The 16,851-nt window shown below is 35.5% G+C and overlaps 1 protein-coding gene across 1 annotated transcript in view; it reads left to right on the plus strand.

Moving 5' to 3' along the window:
• The window catches only part of Mipol1 (mirror-image polydactyly 1), a 178,962-nt gene that overhangs the window by 95,316 nt on the left and 66,795 nt on the right, over positions 1-16,851 (plus strand). The window contains exon 8 of the mRNA XM_051195882.1: positions 5,914-6,008. Within this exon, the coding sequence (XP_051051839.1) occupies positions 5,914-6,008 (95 nt within the window). The remainder of the gene's footprint in view (positions 1-5,913; positions 6,009-16,851) is intronic.

Below are 16,851 nucleotides of genomic sequence, written 5' to 3' on the forward strand. Positions count from 1 at the left end.
GAAATCATACATCAGAGACATCTGCACTCCCACACTGTCAGCTGTAAGGAGTAAGGTTTTTCCGCCCACTGCTGGTCTTGTCTGGCAGCCGCACCAGCCCCCAAATAACACACTGAGGCTCTGTATTTGATATAATGCTGTTGGCCAGGTACTGGTTTCTTATCGGCTAGCTTTGTCTTAATTGTTAACCCATTCCTATTATTATATGTATTTCCACATGGTTTCATCTTACCGAGAGCCGGCGTCCTGCTCTCTCCAGACTCTCTATGTTGACTCCTCCTAACTACTTCCTCTTTCCTCCTTGTCTCCTAGTCCCATCTATCTTGCTTTCCTATTGGCCAACAGTGCTTTATTCATTAACCAGTGTGAGAAACATACATACAGAGTGACATCTCCCATCAGTCAGCCAGTGAATGGCTAAAGAAAAAGTGGTAAATATACATAATGGAATACTACTCAGCCATAAGTTACTGTTATCTCTGAAGATATGGATGAAGAGATGGCCTAATGTTAAGTGAATTAAGTAGCTGGAAAAAAAAAAACAAATAATCTTGTTTAATTGTTCCAATTTTGTCTTGTAAGCTTATGTACTGTCATTCATTGATGATCATTAACAACATATTTTTAATTATTTCTTTTATTTCTGAAATTATAATATGTCACTTCCCTTTTTCTTCTTTCCAAATCCTCCCATGTACCCCTCCTTACTCTCTTTTAAATTCATGGCCTCTTTTTCATTGTTTGTTGTTATATATTTACGTGCATAAATATACACATATAACCTGCCAATCTCTATAATGTTACCTGTATGCCTGTTTTCAGGGCTGACCAATTGGTATTGATAATCAGTTGTTGTGGGATTCCCTGTATAATACTGTCTCTCCCATTCTCAGCATTCCTTAGTTGGCTGTAGTTTTATCTATGGAGTTAAGGCCTTGTGGTCTCTCCCTGCCCCCTTTGGCATGGTCATTGCTATCATCCTTGTTCAGTTCACATATGGACCACCATGTTAATGAGGTTTTATGTGTGTAGCTTCTGACATTTCTAGGAGACTGTCTTGCAGAAACCTCCCTGATCCTCTGGTTCTTACACTGTTTTCGGCCCCTCTCCCACAGTGTCCCCTGTGGTTAGGTGCAGGAGTTCTCTTGTAGATGTATTCATTGGTCTCCTTCTCCACAACTCTGCATTTAAGCACCTGGTTTTTGTTTGTTTGTTTGTTTGTTTGGTTGGTTGGTTGGTTGGTTGGTTGGTTGGTTTTGTCTTGTTTTTCGAAACAGGGTTTATCTATATTGCTTTGGAGCCTGTCCTGGAGCTCGCTAGGTAGACCAGGCTGGCTTCGCAATCACAGAGATCTGCCTGCCTCTGCCTCCCAAGTGCTGGGATTAAAGGCATGTGCCACCAAGCCTGGCAAAACACCTGATTTTTTTTTAAATACCTGACTTTTAAAGCATCTAATTTTGCCTACTGTTTAGACCTTAATTGTTAAGGGCAAGGGGACTTTGGAATCCAGAGTACTGAATTCAAATTTTTGTTCTATCACATAGTAGCCAGCTGATATTTAGTAAGTTACATAATAACCTTCTCATTTGTAAAATGTAAATAGTAGTTACCATGATGGTGCATTATAAAAATAACAAAATGATTCCATAGAATACTGTTTGCTGTGCAGTATTTTCATTTTGTTATGGATACATATAATTATAACATTTTATGATGATTTGGAAAACCTGGATTTCTTTTTATGCCCTTTTTCTTATTGCTAAAAAATCCACACAGTTAATAATATTATTCTCTCTTATTTTCGTTCCTTCCAAACTAATAACATTTAACAAAAGTATTCAGTTTCCTGCCATGTCAAATTCAATTATATTTTATACTTGAAGTCTCTTACAAACTTCATAATATTGAGTCCTGTGCAGAAGCTGTATAGCCAAGAAAGAGGATAGAGCAACAAATGGCTGAGAAAGCAAGGCTGTCTTTTTTTTCTGTACATTTCTTAACATGTTGCACATAATTAGTAAATGGTGTATATGTCTTGGTCCACAGAGATTTTCTTGGTAAAGATACTCAGGATCACAAGAAAACCCACAGACTGCTTCACAGAGACTTATCATCCTTTGGTCTGAGTTAAAAGATATTGAACTTAGAAGACAGAGTGATGCTGAAGATTTATGTTCTTCACCTGTTTGGTAGATATTTAGTACCTATCCAAATCCTAACTCACCAAGTTGGTGATTCGGCTTTTTTCCTACTATTAATTCAACAATAGGACATTAAAGTAATTTCTATTTTCTGGGTACTATTTTATATATTTCATTTGTTTTATTATATTTTATTAGTATCAGCACCTTAAGAATGGATTTTAGCTTACTCTATTTTGTAGGTGAGAAAATGGAATACCAGATTTCCTACAGAGACAGCATGCAAGGAGGGAGCCAGGATGCCCCTCAAGTCCCTGGTTCCACAGACCTTGCCAAGCATACTTATAACTTCCTATCCCAGTTCTGTGACTTCTGCTTCTAACTCAAGAGTCAACTTCAATTGTTAGTATGATAATTTCTGTTTCCACAATTGCTTGTTTTCTCTCTCATGTTGGTTCACCTCATAGATCATTGTACTTGCAAGTTTAAGAGCTAAACTTCTGGATGATTTGTAGTCAATGCTTGAACCATCATCTAGACCCATATGTTCACAGTTATCACAGAGTTCCATATATTTATGGTTATTCTGTAAAATGATTATTTTACAAATTAGCATACCCTTAAGTTAAGTCATATTAAAATGTGTTCTTGTAAAATAAACAAAGCTTTATGAATACTTCTATTCTAGTTTCAGCTTTCTTTTTAATTATCTATGAAACCTTGGACAGGTTCCAAGTGTTTTCAATAGCAACAATTTCCTTATCATGAAAACAGAGGACTGTGTTACCTGTAAGACGCTTCCCAAATCTGCATGCTGACTCAATTTAATTTGTACATCATGCTCCTTTATTTAGCAGATATCATGAAGACAATCAACTACCTCTGCTCTGTCATGAAAAGAGGTTTGCATTAATTGATCTTGGTGATACCAAAGGAAGGCTGAACTATTTCAGACTATAGCTATTAAAAACACATTGAAACCAAACATAAAAAGATTTTAAAGTAAGACAGAGATTGCTATCCATAACAGCAACAGTAAATATTGTTTAATTCTGTGGAAACTATAATCCTGCCTTTGTCTGCTACTCCAAATTGCTAGAAAAGACTTAATAATAAAGTGTATTTCCTCTCTATTATAGTAAATGGCTGTCCTAGTCCAACCACAGTACTCAAAATAGGTATATACATTAGCATTAGCCAAGCAACATTTATTATCTCAGGTATCATAAAAGGACACAGAATGTGGAAAATACATTATGATTAATCTGGTTGTCAGTAATTCTGTTGCCTAATGTTGATTTAATTCATCATTTCACCTGGAAATAATGTGGATCATCCTATTGGTTGTTAGAAAGGATAGGGTAGTAATGTCTTCCAAGCACTTGGCACCATCTCATCCCATAACAGAAATTCAACTGGTAACATACTTCCAAGATGGAACCTTTAACATTGTTTCAGTGAGGTCACCAAGTTTTGTGATATATTCATAAAATATATAAATATATACACAATAAGGCACAGAAATTCTGCTTCTAGGCAGTTACTCAAGAAAAATGAAAATGGTATTTATACACACAGATATTTATAGCAATTGTATTAATGACTTCTAAAAAAAGTAAAATGTCAGTCAACTGGTGAATAGATAGTTACATGGTTCTCAGTGTAGTATTGCTCACTGATTATAAAGGAGCGAACTACTGCAACATGCAATAATGTAGATTAATCTCAAATCATATTAAGTAAAAAGCTAGAATTAATGACTGTATTTCTTTTACATAATATAAAGAAGGCAAAAATATAGGGACAGAGGCTAAGTATAAAAGGAGGCTAATGACTGCATTGGTGTGTCATGAGACATTTGGAGATAATGGAAAAGCTTTATATCTTGAATGTGATGCTTGTCAAGTGACAACACATGTTGGTCAGAATTTACAGAAAGCAACCAGGTATGGTGACTCGTGCCTGTAGTGGCAACATTACAAAGCTGAAGAGAAGACTGCCTCACCTTCAAGACCTAGGCTGAACTGTGTTTTCCAGAACATCCTGGAGTTCTTACTCTACCTCTTAAAAATACAGATAATAGGTTTGAAGTAATTGAGTTTAACTTTCAACTTACAACTCATAAGCCTAATTGTTAAAACTTACAACTCATAAGCCTAATTATTAAAAATCTGTGTGTATACTTACTTCATTTCTTATATATGTTTCACTATCATGGAATTTGATCTAAAAAATAAGACTATAATTAGAAAAGATACAAAAATACAAATGGTAAAATATGTCGAAAAGATATAACTACAGTAAAGTAGAAAAACATTTTTAACATGGAAATGAGAGTTAATTTGAATGTTTGATTCCTAGTTTGTAGGGATATCTCACCAATAGTTATAGATTATAGAAGATTAAAGCAATCATTCAAACTTCTTAAATTTAATTACAGAATAAATCTGTTAAGAATTCCTTAGCCCAGATAGAAAACAAACTAATATCTTGTACCTAAACTTATATGCAAATATCCAGACTGCCAAATGCTTTTGTAATTTTCCATTATTAAAATAGTAAAGTTGTATTATCTAGAGTTCATTTCATTACACTAATTAATTTTCTCATAATTGGGTTTTTATTATTTTTCTTATTTACTGCATTCTTATGCAAGAAACTAATTCCACTGAAATCATATGCATTCAACAAAATGCTGAAACTTCTGACTTTAAATTACTTTTAATTATTGACAGTGTTGTTTCCAAGGTTTGAAACAATTGCATGTTCGCTGTCAAAGACTATTTAAACTGAAAGAGGACATTTTCATGCAAATTGAACTTTGAATAAATAATACTAAAACTTGACTTACTAGTCCCTTATTTTTAAAGTAATGTTAAACTCTTTTCGGCATTTCTTAAAACTTGTGGAAATGGTGGTAAGAACGTGGAAAATTATTTTAAAAATTACAACTTTGAACCTTATCAAAATAACAACTGAGGTAATAACTCACTGCAATAAGCTAGGAGAAAAATACCTTCTAAGTTTATGCCACAAAAAACTGATAAGTCTATAAGAAATAGAAAAGTTTACCTTGTTGCAAACATCACAAAATGTATACATACATGAAAATATCACAGTTCCCATTAAGATATATGATGATTATTCTTTACCAGTTAAAATAAATTCAATTTAAAATTTTGTAGGCTTAAGTGCCTATTCTTTAAGATAATATTCTTGAATAAAGTACCTCTAGCAATGAAAGTTGTCATCAATCTACTTTTTAGGGAAAAAAAATTTCCCTGCAGAAAAGGTATTGAGAGGGTTAATTTATATCTATAAGAATCAGGTCATAGTTTTGTGTATCAAAGATAGCTTGACAACATACTTAGAATTTTCTGAGTTTTACTGTTAATAAAGTTAAAAGAAAATCTAGTGAGATCAGGCAGTGGAGCCACATTAAATTTGTATCTGAAATGCCTATTGTGCTTATCTCTACTGTAGACACTTCTCTGAACCCATGTTCCACATTCTGAGTTCTGTGTATAAAGTTAAACATTGCAGAAGGGCATATCTGATAATACAGATAAAATAAGGTTGAAGCTTAGTAACTGGCAAAGTTAATACACTTACTAAATTTTGTCTTTAGTATTTCTATTAATAATATCTTGGACTATTTTGTAGAAAATTGTGACTGCTAAAATGTGGCTACAATTTTAAGCTAGCAAATGGTTTAACTCATATTATTCACATTTAATTCTGTGTTTTAACATGCCAAAACTAATATTTGCAGGCAAAATTACTATCAATGAAACAAGCCAGAGAAACTGCAGTTGAACAGTACAAAAGGCTGGAGGAAGAAATACAGACATTGCGAGTTTACTACAGGTAAAGCATTTTACACTTCAGTTCAAGTAAATATTGTTTGAGAAACTCCTGTAACTGATATTGTAATTGTGGCTGAAAAAAATCCTCAGTGAAATTACACTCTGAGGATTTCAAGGATTTTTATAGTATTTAAATTACCTAGAATATAATCTTTAAGCTTTCATTCCTACATAGATAATATTTAAATTTATACCATTAAATTTACACAATTCTTTAAATAATCAGTTGTCTGAATGAAGCCTGGTTAGATGAAGTATTTGCTCATATAAATGCTAACTCTAAAATTGTGTGTGTGTGTATGCGTGTGTGTGTGTGTGTGTGTGTGTGTACACAGATAGATAGATAGATAGATAGATAGATAGATAGATAGATAGATGGACACACATATACATACTTATACAAAATTATGTTATATAACATGAGCTTTTGCCTTTTACAATATGCTATGAGAAATTTCTTTTTTCTTTTAATATTTTTTAATTTAAATTTGAAACAAGCTTGTTTTACATGTCAATCCCAGTTCCTGCACTCTCCCGTCCTCCCCTGTCGTCCCCATCCACCAACCCTCATCCCATCCCCATTCTGCTCCCCAAAGATGGTGAGGCCTTCCATGGAGAGTCTTCAAAGTCTGTAATATCATTTTCTATGGAAATGTCACTAAAGATACTTAACATAATTATTTCACTTCCTTTCTAAGACTAGTTATAAAAAATGTATACTATATAATAAGAATAAGTAATTGTTTTATGATACTTTTGCTTTGGGTTTCTATTGAATGTATCAAAGAAGTATTTTGGCTTAAATGTAAATAATGTATTTGCATGATGATGGTGATAAAAGAAATTGTTTGATATATGATGTCCTGTTTGGTTCTTGAATACTAAGTCTAAAGCTACTTTAAGTCTGAAGTGTGAAAAGCCATTGAGGCTATGGGTTAAACTTAAATTGGAGTTTTCTCAGACTAACATTTTTAAATGCCTAAAATATAATGAAATCAAAATAAATTTTAATTAGTTGTAGTTATGAACTATTATATGTATATGCTTCATTATTAATATATTAAATAGCAGTAAACCTAGTAGTGCATATGTTAATAATTGCAATTTCTTATTAATGATATTTATGGATGCTATTTGGGTGATATTTGCAAGTGCTAGGGAATAAAATGCCAGTCATTTCTTCAGCACAGATGTATCAAGCACCTTGTTAGTTACCTGCATTGGCAGTTCATGAAAAGAAAAATCTAGTATCTTCCCAGGAAAAAAAAAACTAAGAAACCCTGCTTTAAGGAAGTGTAGATGACATCTGCCATGATTGGTTATTTGTATGGCTTGAATTAGGTTACTCCCTGAAAACTAAGCTGAACTTCCATAACTTCTTAAAGTGACCTTATTTGAAATAGGGTCATTATAGAGGGAAACTAGTCAATATGTGATCATTTAGGTGGACTTTAATTCCCCCCCCCACATGATAGGTGTTTTTATAGGAAAGAGGAAACTTGTACCCTGAATCAGATAGACAGGTTAGAGAACAGCCATGTAACAGAAATGATGAAAAAGATTGCCACGAGTTTGTCTAGGAAGAAAAACGGCCAATACAGAAAGTGGAGCCCACCTGTTATCTAAATTCGGTCTTGTGCCCATAATGATCCAGTTTATAGTACTTTGTTACAGCATCCATAGAAAACTACCACATGTGTTTGGGTGGTTAATTTGCTTCTCCAATTGTAGTTGGTGTCGATGGGAGAGTATGCAAGTAGAAGAACCCTTGCCATCTCATTTGGTGTTGTTTGAATAGCAGAATGAATGTTGCAGTGTTTGTATGGTTTATGTACTATTCTTAACTATAACTATCATTAGAATCACTTAATTTAGTTAGTGAATAATAAACCCTAGTTTAGTTTTCAGTACCCACATTGAGCAACTCCCAACTGCCTATAACTCCAGTTCCAAAGAATATGACATTTTCTTCTGAACTCCAGGGTCAGCAGCATAAGTGTGTAAGCCCATAAATGCAGGCATACACACATACAGAAATTAAAAAGGAAGAAATCGGTTTTTAAAAGAATCACCTTGAAATCTACTAAATCTAACCTCTTCTAAATAGAGTTAACAATTATTGCCTTAAAGATGTCCTTTCCATGTGCTTTTCCATTGCTGCTGTTTGCTATTAGCTCACAAACCAGTCTTGCATAAGTGAACCTTTCTGCTAGAGTTAGGAAGAGGTAGGATTTAGAGTGTCTGCAGAACAGGTCCAGATAGTGATCATCATAGGAAAGTTTGAAAGAGATAAGAACTGTAATGGTGGGTGAATATAGTAATCTCAGTACATCGCATATAAATATGAAACTGCCAAAAAAATAAAGGAACCAACCAATTAATGAGCACCCAGCTGGTAGGGTATACCATGAGCTTGTATGGGTTATTATGTATTAATTAGTAATATAATATAATCAGCTGTTGTGGTGGGTGTTTTTGCGCTGTTGCTCTTTTTTGGGGGTCCCCACCCAGCTCCCACATATTATACGCAAAGGCTTATTCTTAGTTATAAATGCCCAGGCTTAGCTTAGCTTGTATCTTGCCAGCTTTTCTTAATGTCTATCTTTTGCCTCTGAGATTTTTCCTTTTCTTACTTCTGTATATCTTACTGCTACTTTGTGGATTGCTGTGTATGTGGGTGCCTGGGTGGCTGGCCCTTGATGTCCTCCTCTCATCCTTTTTTTTTCTATTTATACTCTATGCCTACCAGACACACCTATCCTTGCCCCTGCCTTCCCATTGGTCATTCAGCTCTTTATTAAACCATCAGGTGTTTTAGACAGGCAAAGAATCACAGCTTCACTGAGTTGAACAAATGCAGCATAAACAAAAGTTCCACACCTTAAAATAATATTCTACCATAAGCTGTTCTTATATATCAGCACAAAAAACAAAAAATTGAAATGCTTCAATATTGCAAGTTTACATGGCAAAAATGGTGGGAATTGATGGGGATGTTTTCTGTACATATGTTTCTCTTATTGGTTAATGAATAAAGCACTGTTTGGCTAGTGGCCAGGCAGGAAGGAGTGGAGTGGCAGGGCTACCAGAGGAGGTGAATTTGGGGAAGTGTAGGTAGGAAGGAGGTGCTATGTGAGCCCGGGAAGAGAGGATGAGAGTCTGATGTTCTCTGGTAAAATAAGACCATGTAGAAATACATAGATTAGTAGTTGTGGATTAATAATTAAGGCAGAGCTAGCCAATAAGAAGCCCAAGCCACTGACCAACAGTTTGATAATTAATATAGCATCCATGTGTTCCTTTGGAGAAAGGTGGCTGTGGAACCGGGCAGGAAATCCCATAACAGAAAATAAGAAGACTAAGGATATTAGCCAAAAGATGAAAGATAGTCTGTACTGAAATAGGTCCAAAAAGACAAAGTTGAAGGGACACATATACTGAGGGAGAAAAATGAAGGATCATGGAACCATGAATCATCAGGAGATCACAGCATATGTATCAGTGTTCTTACTATAAAGCCAAATACAAAGATATCTAATATTAAACAAATGTGGCTCCATTTGGTGGTTCACACATATAATCCCCACACTTAGGACACTGAGACAAGAAGATTTCCATGTAGTTCCAGGCTAGCGTGGACTTCAACATAACTTCAAAATAAATAAATAGGGACCAGTGAATAGAGGTGCTTATCACGAAGCCTTAATTCAGTCCTATTAAGTCCATTTTGTGGAAGAGGAACACCAATTCTCACAAGTTGTCCTCTGGTCTCCAAACACACATTGTGAAATGCACAAGCACCTAGACATGAATTGTATCCTCTTGTTTGTCACCAAGAAATTATTATTTCATAAACTTATCTATCAAAACAATAACAATATGTTTTAATTATATCACTTGTGATTCTGTGTTGGGTTTTTTAATGTCATTCACATCAGAGCAAAAGTGATGACTTGTTTATAATTACTTTTAGATAATATTTTTAAATGAGTAAACATTTTGGAGGGAGATACCTACTCTCTATAATGAAATGTTGATGGACTCAGCCTTGTGTACATAGCCACTGTTGGTACGGGTCCATATGTACAAGGGCCATGTCAGATCTGGAAGAAAACTGTTCACAACATACTTCCCCATCCATTAATGTCTCTAATCTTTCTGCTCTGTCTTCCACAATGTACTGTCTTCTCAGAGAGTGAGAAATAAATTCCTGTTTAAGGATGAGTACCTAAAAGTTACAGATTCTTATGACTTTCACCAGGTAGCTACTTGCAGTGGACAATGTTCAATTTATATATTTTCTTTTATTTAAATTTTTTGCTGTATTTTATCCTACCATACATGTCATGTTTTCATTTTACCATGGATGGCATGAGAAATTACCTGTTCAAGTATTTCTTTTTACTTTTGAGTGGCTGTCATTCTTGTTCCCTTATATTGTTAAAACATTATTTTTAACCTCTCACTCAGCCATCAGTGGTATTTAGCAACAATATATTATATCCATAGTGAGTCCTGTGCTACTTTATCTAATGTACATAAACTTCTAGGAATTTCATCATGTCTGCTTTTTATTTAAATTTTCATTTGTTTTCTCTTTTTAATTTTATTTTTGAAATTATCATATAATTTTTGAGATTTTATTTATCTATATAACTGTTTGCCTGAATGTATGCCTCTGCAACGTGCTTATGGAGATCAGAAGATGGGTTAGATACCCTGGAAATGAAGTTACAGAGGGTTCTGAGATACCATGGGTGCTGGGAATTGAACACAGATCCTCTGGAAAAGGAGGCAGTGCTCTTTACTGCTGACCCACCTCTCCAGAAATTTTCTTTTTGCCAGTGACATTCCATTTGTTTTACGGACAGTGCTACCTACCACATAATAGATATTCAAAAAATGTGTTATATGGAATTGATTACTAAATGCACTTTTAAAATGAATTGCATATAATATACTTCTCAATATAGCATTTATCCCTATGTCAGATATTTATTCTGGAATAATATATCTACTTATCTTATTCTCTATGAGCCTTCACTATACAGTTATTTTTACTGAGTTTAAATACCAACTCTTCTGAGAGTCTTCTGCTCTTTCTGCAGAGGTGATTTCATTCTGTCTAGAACTCCTGTGATATTTATTCACAGTGTTTTTCTCAGAATATATGCTCCATGCTCCTTAATGTCATAATCACATCATAATTACATGTGTTGTGTTTTAATCTCCCTACTAGTATTTTTGTTCATTATATTATGGCAAGCCTTCTGTACATATGTTTCAATTAATAAAAAACTCAAAATTTTAACACTAGATTGAAAAATTTCTTCAGAATAAGTTTCTTCTGCACAGCAGTTATCTGTGCAATAAATATGACCATTCAACTATAAATCTATGAATGAAATTATTGAATATAACATGAACCTAGTCCATTGTCAAGGTTAGTTATTTATAAAGATATAAAACATATCAAGTATCACATACCATCACGGTTTCTCTTTTTTCCTGAGCCTACATTTTCAGATTTGAAAACCATTATCCAAAACCCTTTGTTTTTACCCATTCTTGAGATTTGGAATTTTAAGAAGTCTTGGGGAACAAAGGATGTCGGTGTTTAGTGAAACACTATTTACTAAAGACTAATTAGAATCATTCCCAAGAATGTTTCTGAGTCCTCGAATTGTTAAAAAAATATATAAAACGTGTTGACAAAATAAGAGCTAGAGATTTAACAGCAGAAGAAGCTTAGAGTGGTGGCTTGGCACGTTTGTCAGTGTGCTCCAGAGAAATGAGAAAGAAGACCATGCTTATAAGAGGAAAGAGACTTACTGAATGGGAATAGTTCAAGCAGCTGTGGGTGCTGTGAAACCTTCAGGGAAGCCAGCACAGCTGAAAGCAGGAGAGAGCTCATGATGCAGTTGTGAGTCCTGAGAGGCCTATTTTCTTCTTCCTTTCATCTTCCTGAGTGAGAGCTAATTAGAAAAGACTTACTCACACCATATAAAGGAACCTGCTTTCCTGAGTCTCCTGATTTAAATGGCAATCACTTCTGAAGCACAGCAGTAACTATAGTGGCATTGACCAAAGATCTGGGTGTTTTATGTGGATGGGTAAACATGCTCCTTTAATCCACTGGTTATTAAATGAAAATATCCAATAGCAGAGATGGACTGCCTCCCTACAAGTTCTTGGTCAGGAATCCCACATATGTCCCCAAAAGAGTACTACAGCCAATGGCCACTGCTGTTGACTGTCACCAGTACTAAACGATAAGACCTTATTGCTAAAGATAAACAGAAGGAGGCTGGCTAGCGATAAGGTACTGCTGAATGATAAATGCCATTAACAGTGGTAAGCAGCTGTATTCAGCAATACAAATGAGGCAAAATGGGCCCACTACTGCAATAGTGGCAAGCCTATTACGGGTGTGACCAACTACTTCACTTTTGGACTTGGTGCCCATACAGGAAGGAATATGTATCTGGTTTTATAAACCAGCCAAAAATTCGTTTCTGGGAGGTCACAGGCCCTAGTCATGAATCTGCTGCTCTTGCTTTGATAAATGGATGTGATATATCCATCGAATTGCCTTCTGGGTACAATGACTATAAAATTGAAGACCCAGACAAAACTCCACATACCTGAGTTTTTAAGAATTTAAGAAGAAGCAAAAAAAAAAAAAAAAAAAAAAAAAAGACAGTCTTCAATAAACAAACTGGATGACTGCATTAATGAAAATTGATGCATATCTATCACCATGCACAATACTCAACTCCAAGTGTATTAAGAAACTCAACATAATACAAGATGCCTTACATATGATGGAAGAGAGTAGGAAGTAGTCTCGAACTCACTGAGCACAGGAAAGGACTTTTTGAACAGGACACTGACAATACAGTCACCGACCTCTAGTTGTATCTATAGCTTCATTTCTTAATGTTCCCACTCTTGGCTCACTCCAGCCACGCTTGGCTACTAGCACAGATATGTCTAAAAGCATGTTTTCTCTGTCTTCAGTTCACCCAGAAGGTCACTACTGTTGTTGTTTTGTTCAACTTTCTGTTTAAGTATTCCTGACCACACTATCTAAAATAGTCTGTATCCTCACTACATCTCTTTTGGCTATTGTCCTTTTCTCTTCTCCATGACACTAGACTGTATAATATTTGTTCATTGTTCTTTAGAGTAAATTCTTCAAGAAAAAAACTTTTTATTTTTATTTAGTTTGTTGTGATGTCCTGCTAGAGATGAATTATTGGTGCATCTTTGCTGCTGAACATATATGTGTGTGTGTGTGTGTGTGTGTGTGTATACTTTATAGAAGGAGATATAGATATGTATAACCTTAAGTACCTACTAGAGGGTGGCTTGGGAAGTGAAACTGAGGCTGTAGACTTCCTATAAAATGTATGGTAAATAATAATAAGGAAAGTTAACTTTTATTTCTTAGATGAACTGAAGCTTTGTGTGCAGTGCTTTATTGTGGTTTAATAAGGATCGGGATAAACAAATAGGCCGAACAGGTGTTTATTCAGGGAGAAATAACTTACAACGTAGACAGATGAACACCAGCCAGTTCCACCGGATGCTCTCCTCTCCATGAATGGCCAGCAAGAGATCGTTCCCAGGCTCCTCCTCAGACCTAGTTCCACAGGTCACTTCTGCCCCTGGCTCCACCCCCCCCCAAATAGGCATGGTCAGTGCCAAAGAAGGAGACAATGTAAATATCCCACTACACAACATATTTTCAGGAAAGTGCACTTTGCTGTTAGGAGCAACAGTGTCTCATGTCAATGGTGTACTAATATTAAAACATTTAAATACCATGTTCTGCATGTCTATGAAGTAATTGAAGATTAAGCATCTATGTCTGACTAATTTCATAGGTAAAGGAAACGAGTGAAGATAATCTCTAATACTCAGGAACTTAGCTAAAAAACTCTTGAAACTTCCCTGAGTAAAGCAGGGACAAATACCTAAACAATATAACTATGTCTATATACATATATATAAATCCCTAAAATAGAGGTAGAGTAGAAATGTCTAGACAAGAGGTAGAACTATAAAGGGCAGCATGATAAATATCCCAAATTGTATCAATATACAGAATGTCTGGAACACAAGCAAAAGTATTCATACATAGAATATGGTAAAAATAATGCACATAAAACATCATAAGTGGAAAGATTTCACACAATATTACAAAATAATATACCATTCTTCCGGGAAGGGAATATAAACTTAATTTTACATAGCGTACCACAAATAAGAATATATAACAATGTATAATACTATTGTCTCACTTTTACTACATAATTCACAAGAAGATAGGCTAATCTACCTATATCCCATCTAAACCATACCTTTCCCAACCATACCCTATTTCTGTCCAAAAGATAAACCTGAGTCTAAGCATCACTTTCCATACTCAACTCTAAGTAATTAAAACCAACCCAAAGAAGATGAAAATCATACCCAAATTCCAAGAATAGGGAAATGGGGCATCGTTATCTCAAGATTACTTCCTGCTGAAATGGGAAGATGATTGCTCCATGGGATCCTATAGGAAGAAAATTTTTAGTAACCAGGGTTTATAAGACACTGATCCTTAATAGTCTTCAGAAATTACTACTGTCTACAAATAACCTGTACAGAAATAAGTACCTATGAAAAGTAGGTTTTACAGAAGCAGACACCCACAGCTAAACACTGAGCCAAACTCCTGGAATCCAGTCGCACAGAGGGAGGAGTGATAAGAAAAGGGGTCAAGACCAGGCTACAGAAACCCACAGAAACAGCTGACCTGAACAAGGGGAGCTCAAGGACCACCAGACTGAAAGCTGGGAAACCAGCATTGGACAGACTCAGACCTCCTGAACATGGGTGTCAGTTAGAAGGCCTAGGCAGTCTAAGGAACTTCGGACAGTGGAAACAGGATGTATCCCTAGTGCACAAAAGGACTTTGGGAACACATTCCCCATGGTGAGATATTCCCTTAGCCTAGAGGCAGGAGGGAGGCCTAGTCTCTACTCCAAATGGCTTGACAGATTTTGTTGATTCCTCCTGGAAGGTATCATCCTCCCTGTGGAGTGGGGGGGGGGGATGGGATGGGAGGGGAGTCAGGGGACATGGGAGGGAGAGGGAACTGGGATTGATATGTAAAATAAAAAAATTATATCTTATAATGAGGAAAAATATAAGGGAGTGTTAAGGAGAAGGCTTGGGCTGGAGAGATGGCTCAGCCTTTAAAGGCTATGCTCACACCCAAAAATATAAGGAGATGGCTCATTGAGTTAAAATGCTTTTTCTGGAAGCATGAAGACCAGCGCCAAGTTATATCAGATGCAGTAGAATGCATATCTAACCTCAGTACTTTTACAGGAAAGTGGGAGGCAAAGACCTGCGGATCTCGTAGAGATATGGACCAGATCTCCTAAAAACAGGAGAGTGGGGTGGTGAAAGAGGAATGGAAGAAGGGAGAAGGAAAGGAGAGAGAGAGCATTTGTTATGAATAAGATGGAAGCTGAGGACCTACACCCAAGATTGATCTATGACTTCTGCACACCTGTCATGGCATACACATGCTTATAGTCACTCAACTGAATATAAATACGAACACAAATGGATACATGAATTCACATATATATATATATGTGTGTGTGTGTGTATATATATATATATAATATATATATATATAAAGAGATGAACAGGGAACAGTATACCATTTTGTTTACAATAATTCTTTATTAAAGAGGAATAGCATCTGAATTACACATTATTTTTCTTTCACGTTCTTATTTTTACACTTTTTTTATACAGTTAATATTAGCAATGTGATGAAGTTTTTTTTAACACCCATGGTATATTCCAGAATGAGTTTACAAGCAAGAATTCATATGTATCAATAAGAAGTATATAAATAAATTAGAAGCCTTTTTAGCCAAACTATCACAACTGGTTCCATTCAGTATGCAGATTATTCTGATACTTCCATGTTTGGCTGTATATTAAAATAGTTTGTAAAGCTTTAAAGCAAAATATTGATTCCTGTATCCTATATGCCCAGGGAGTCATTTACTGTTTGTTTGATTGATTGACTAAAAATTTCATGTGAGTATTATACTAACACCATCACCCATCACTGCCTGCTCTCCAGTTTCTCCCATGTCCTTCTTAGTCTCTTACAGATTTTTGTGCTCTCTTTCATTAATTGTAATTGTTTCATATATGTAAATTTGTAAATGTAGGCTGCTGAGGTCATTTAGTGTTGCTCAGATATGTTTAGGGCTGGCCTCTGAGGATAAGCTAACCTATCGTGGTGCTTGTTCCTGGAGAAGACTGATTCTCCCTCTCTGAGCAACCATTAATTTCCTATATATCTTCTCTGTGGGTGTAGCATTGTGAGAATATCCCTATCCATATTGGCATCTCTTTTGATATTGTCATGTTTTTAAAGGTCTTGTTTAGGTTACCAGATTACTTAGAATTGCAGGGAGAAGTGAGGGCTGTGGCCAATTATAAAGAGGATACGTTTTTTAAAAATTCAATCCAAGCCAGGTATGGCGATACATGCCTTTAATCTCAGCACTCAGGAGGCAGAGGCAGGTGGATCTTTGAGTTCAAGGTCACCCTGATCTATAGAGTGAATTCTAGGACAGCCAAGGCTATACAGAGAAACCATGTCTTGAGAAACCAGCAACAATCACAATAATAATATGAGAAATTCGATCCTATGAGCATCAGCTCTGACTAGAAGGGACAATGAAAGCAAACAGTTCCTCTTTCCCCTGGGTAACTTCACTTAGTAGTTAGAGTTTTAGCATATGTGAGATATAATATAA

The sequence above is a fragment of the Phodopus roborovskii genome, unplaced genomic scaffold (assembly GCF_943737965.1).
Source record: "Phodopus roborovskii unplaced genomic scaffold, PHOROB, whole genome shotgun sequence".
Classification (NCBI taxonomy): Eukaryota; Metazoa; Chordata; class Mammalia; order Rodentia; family Cricetidae; genus Phodopus; species Phodopus roborovskii.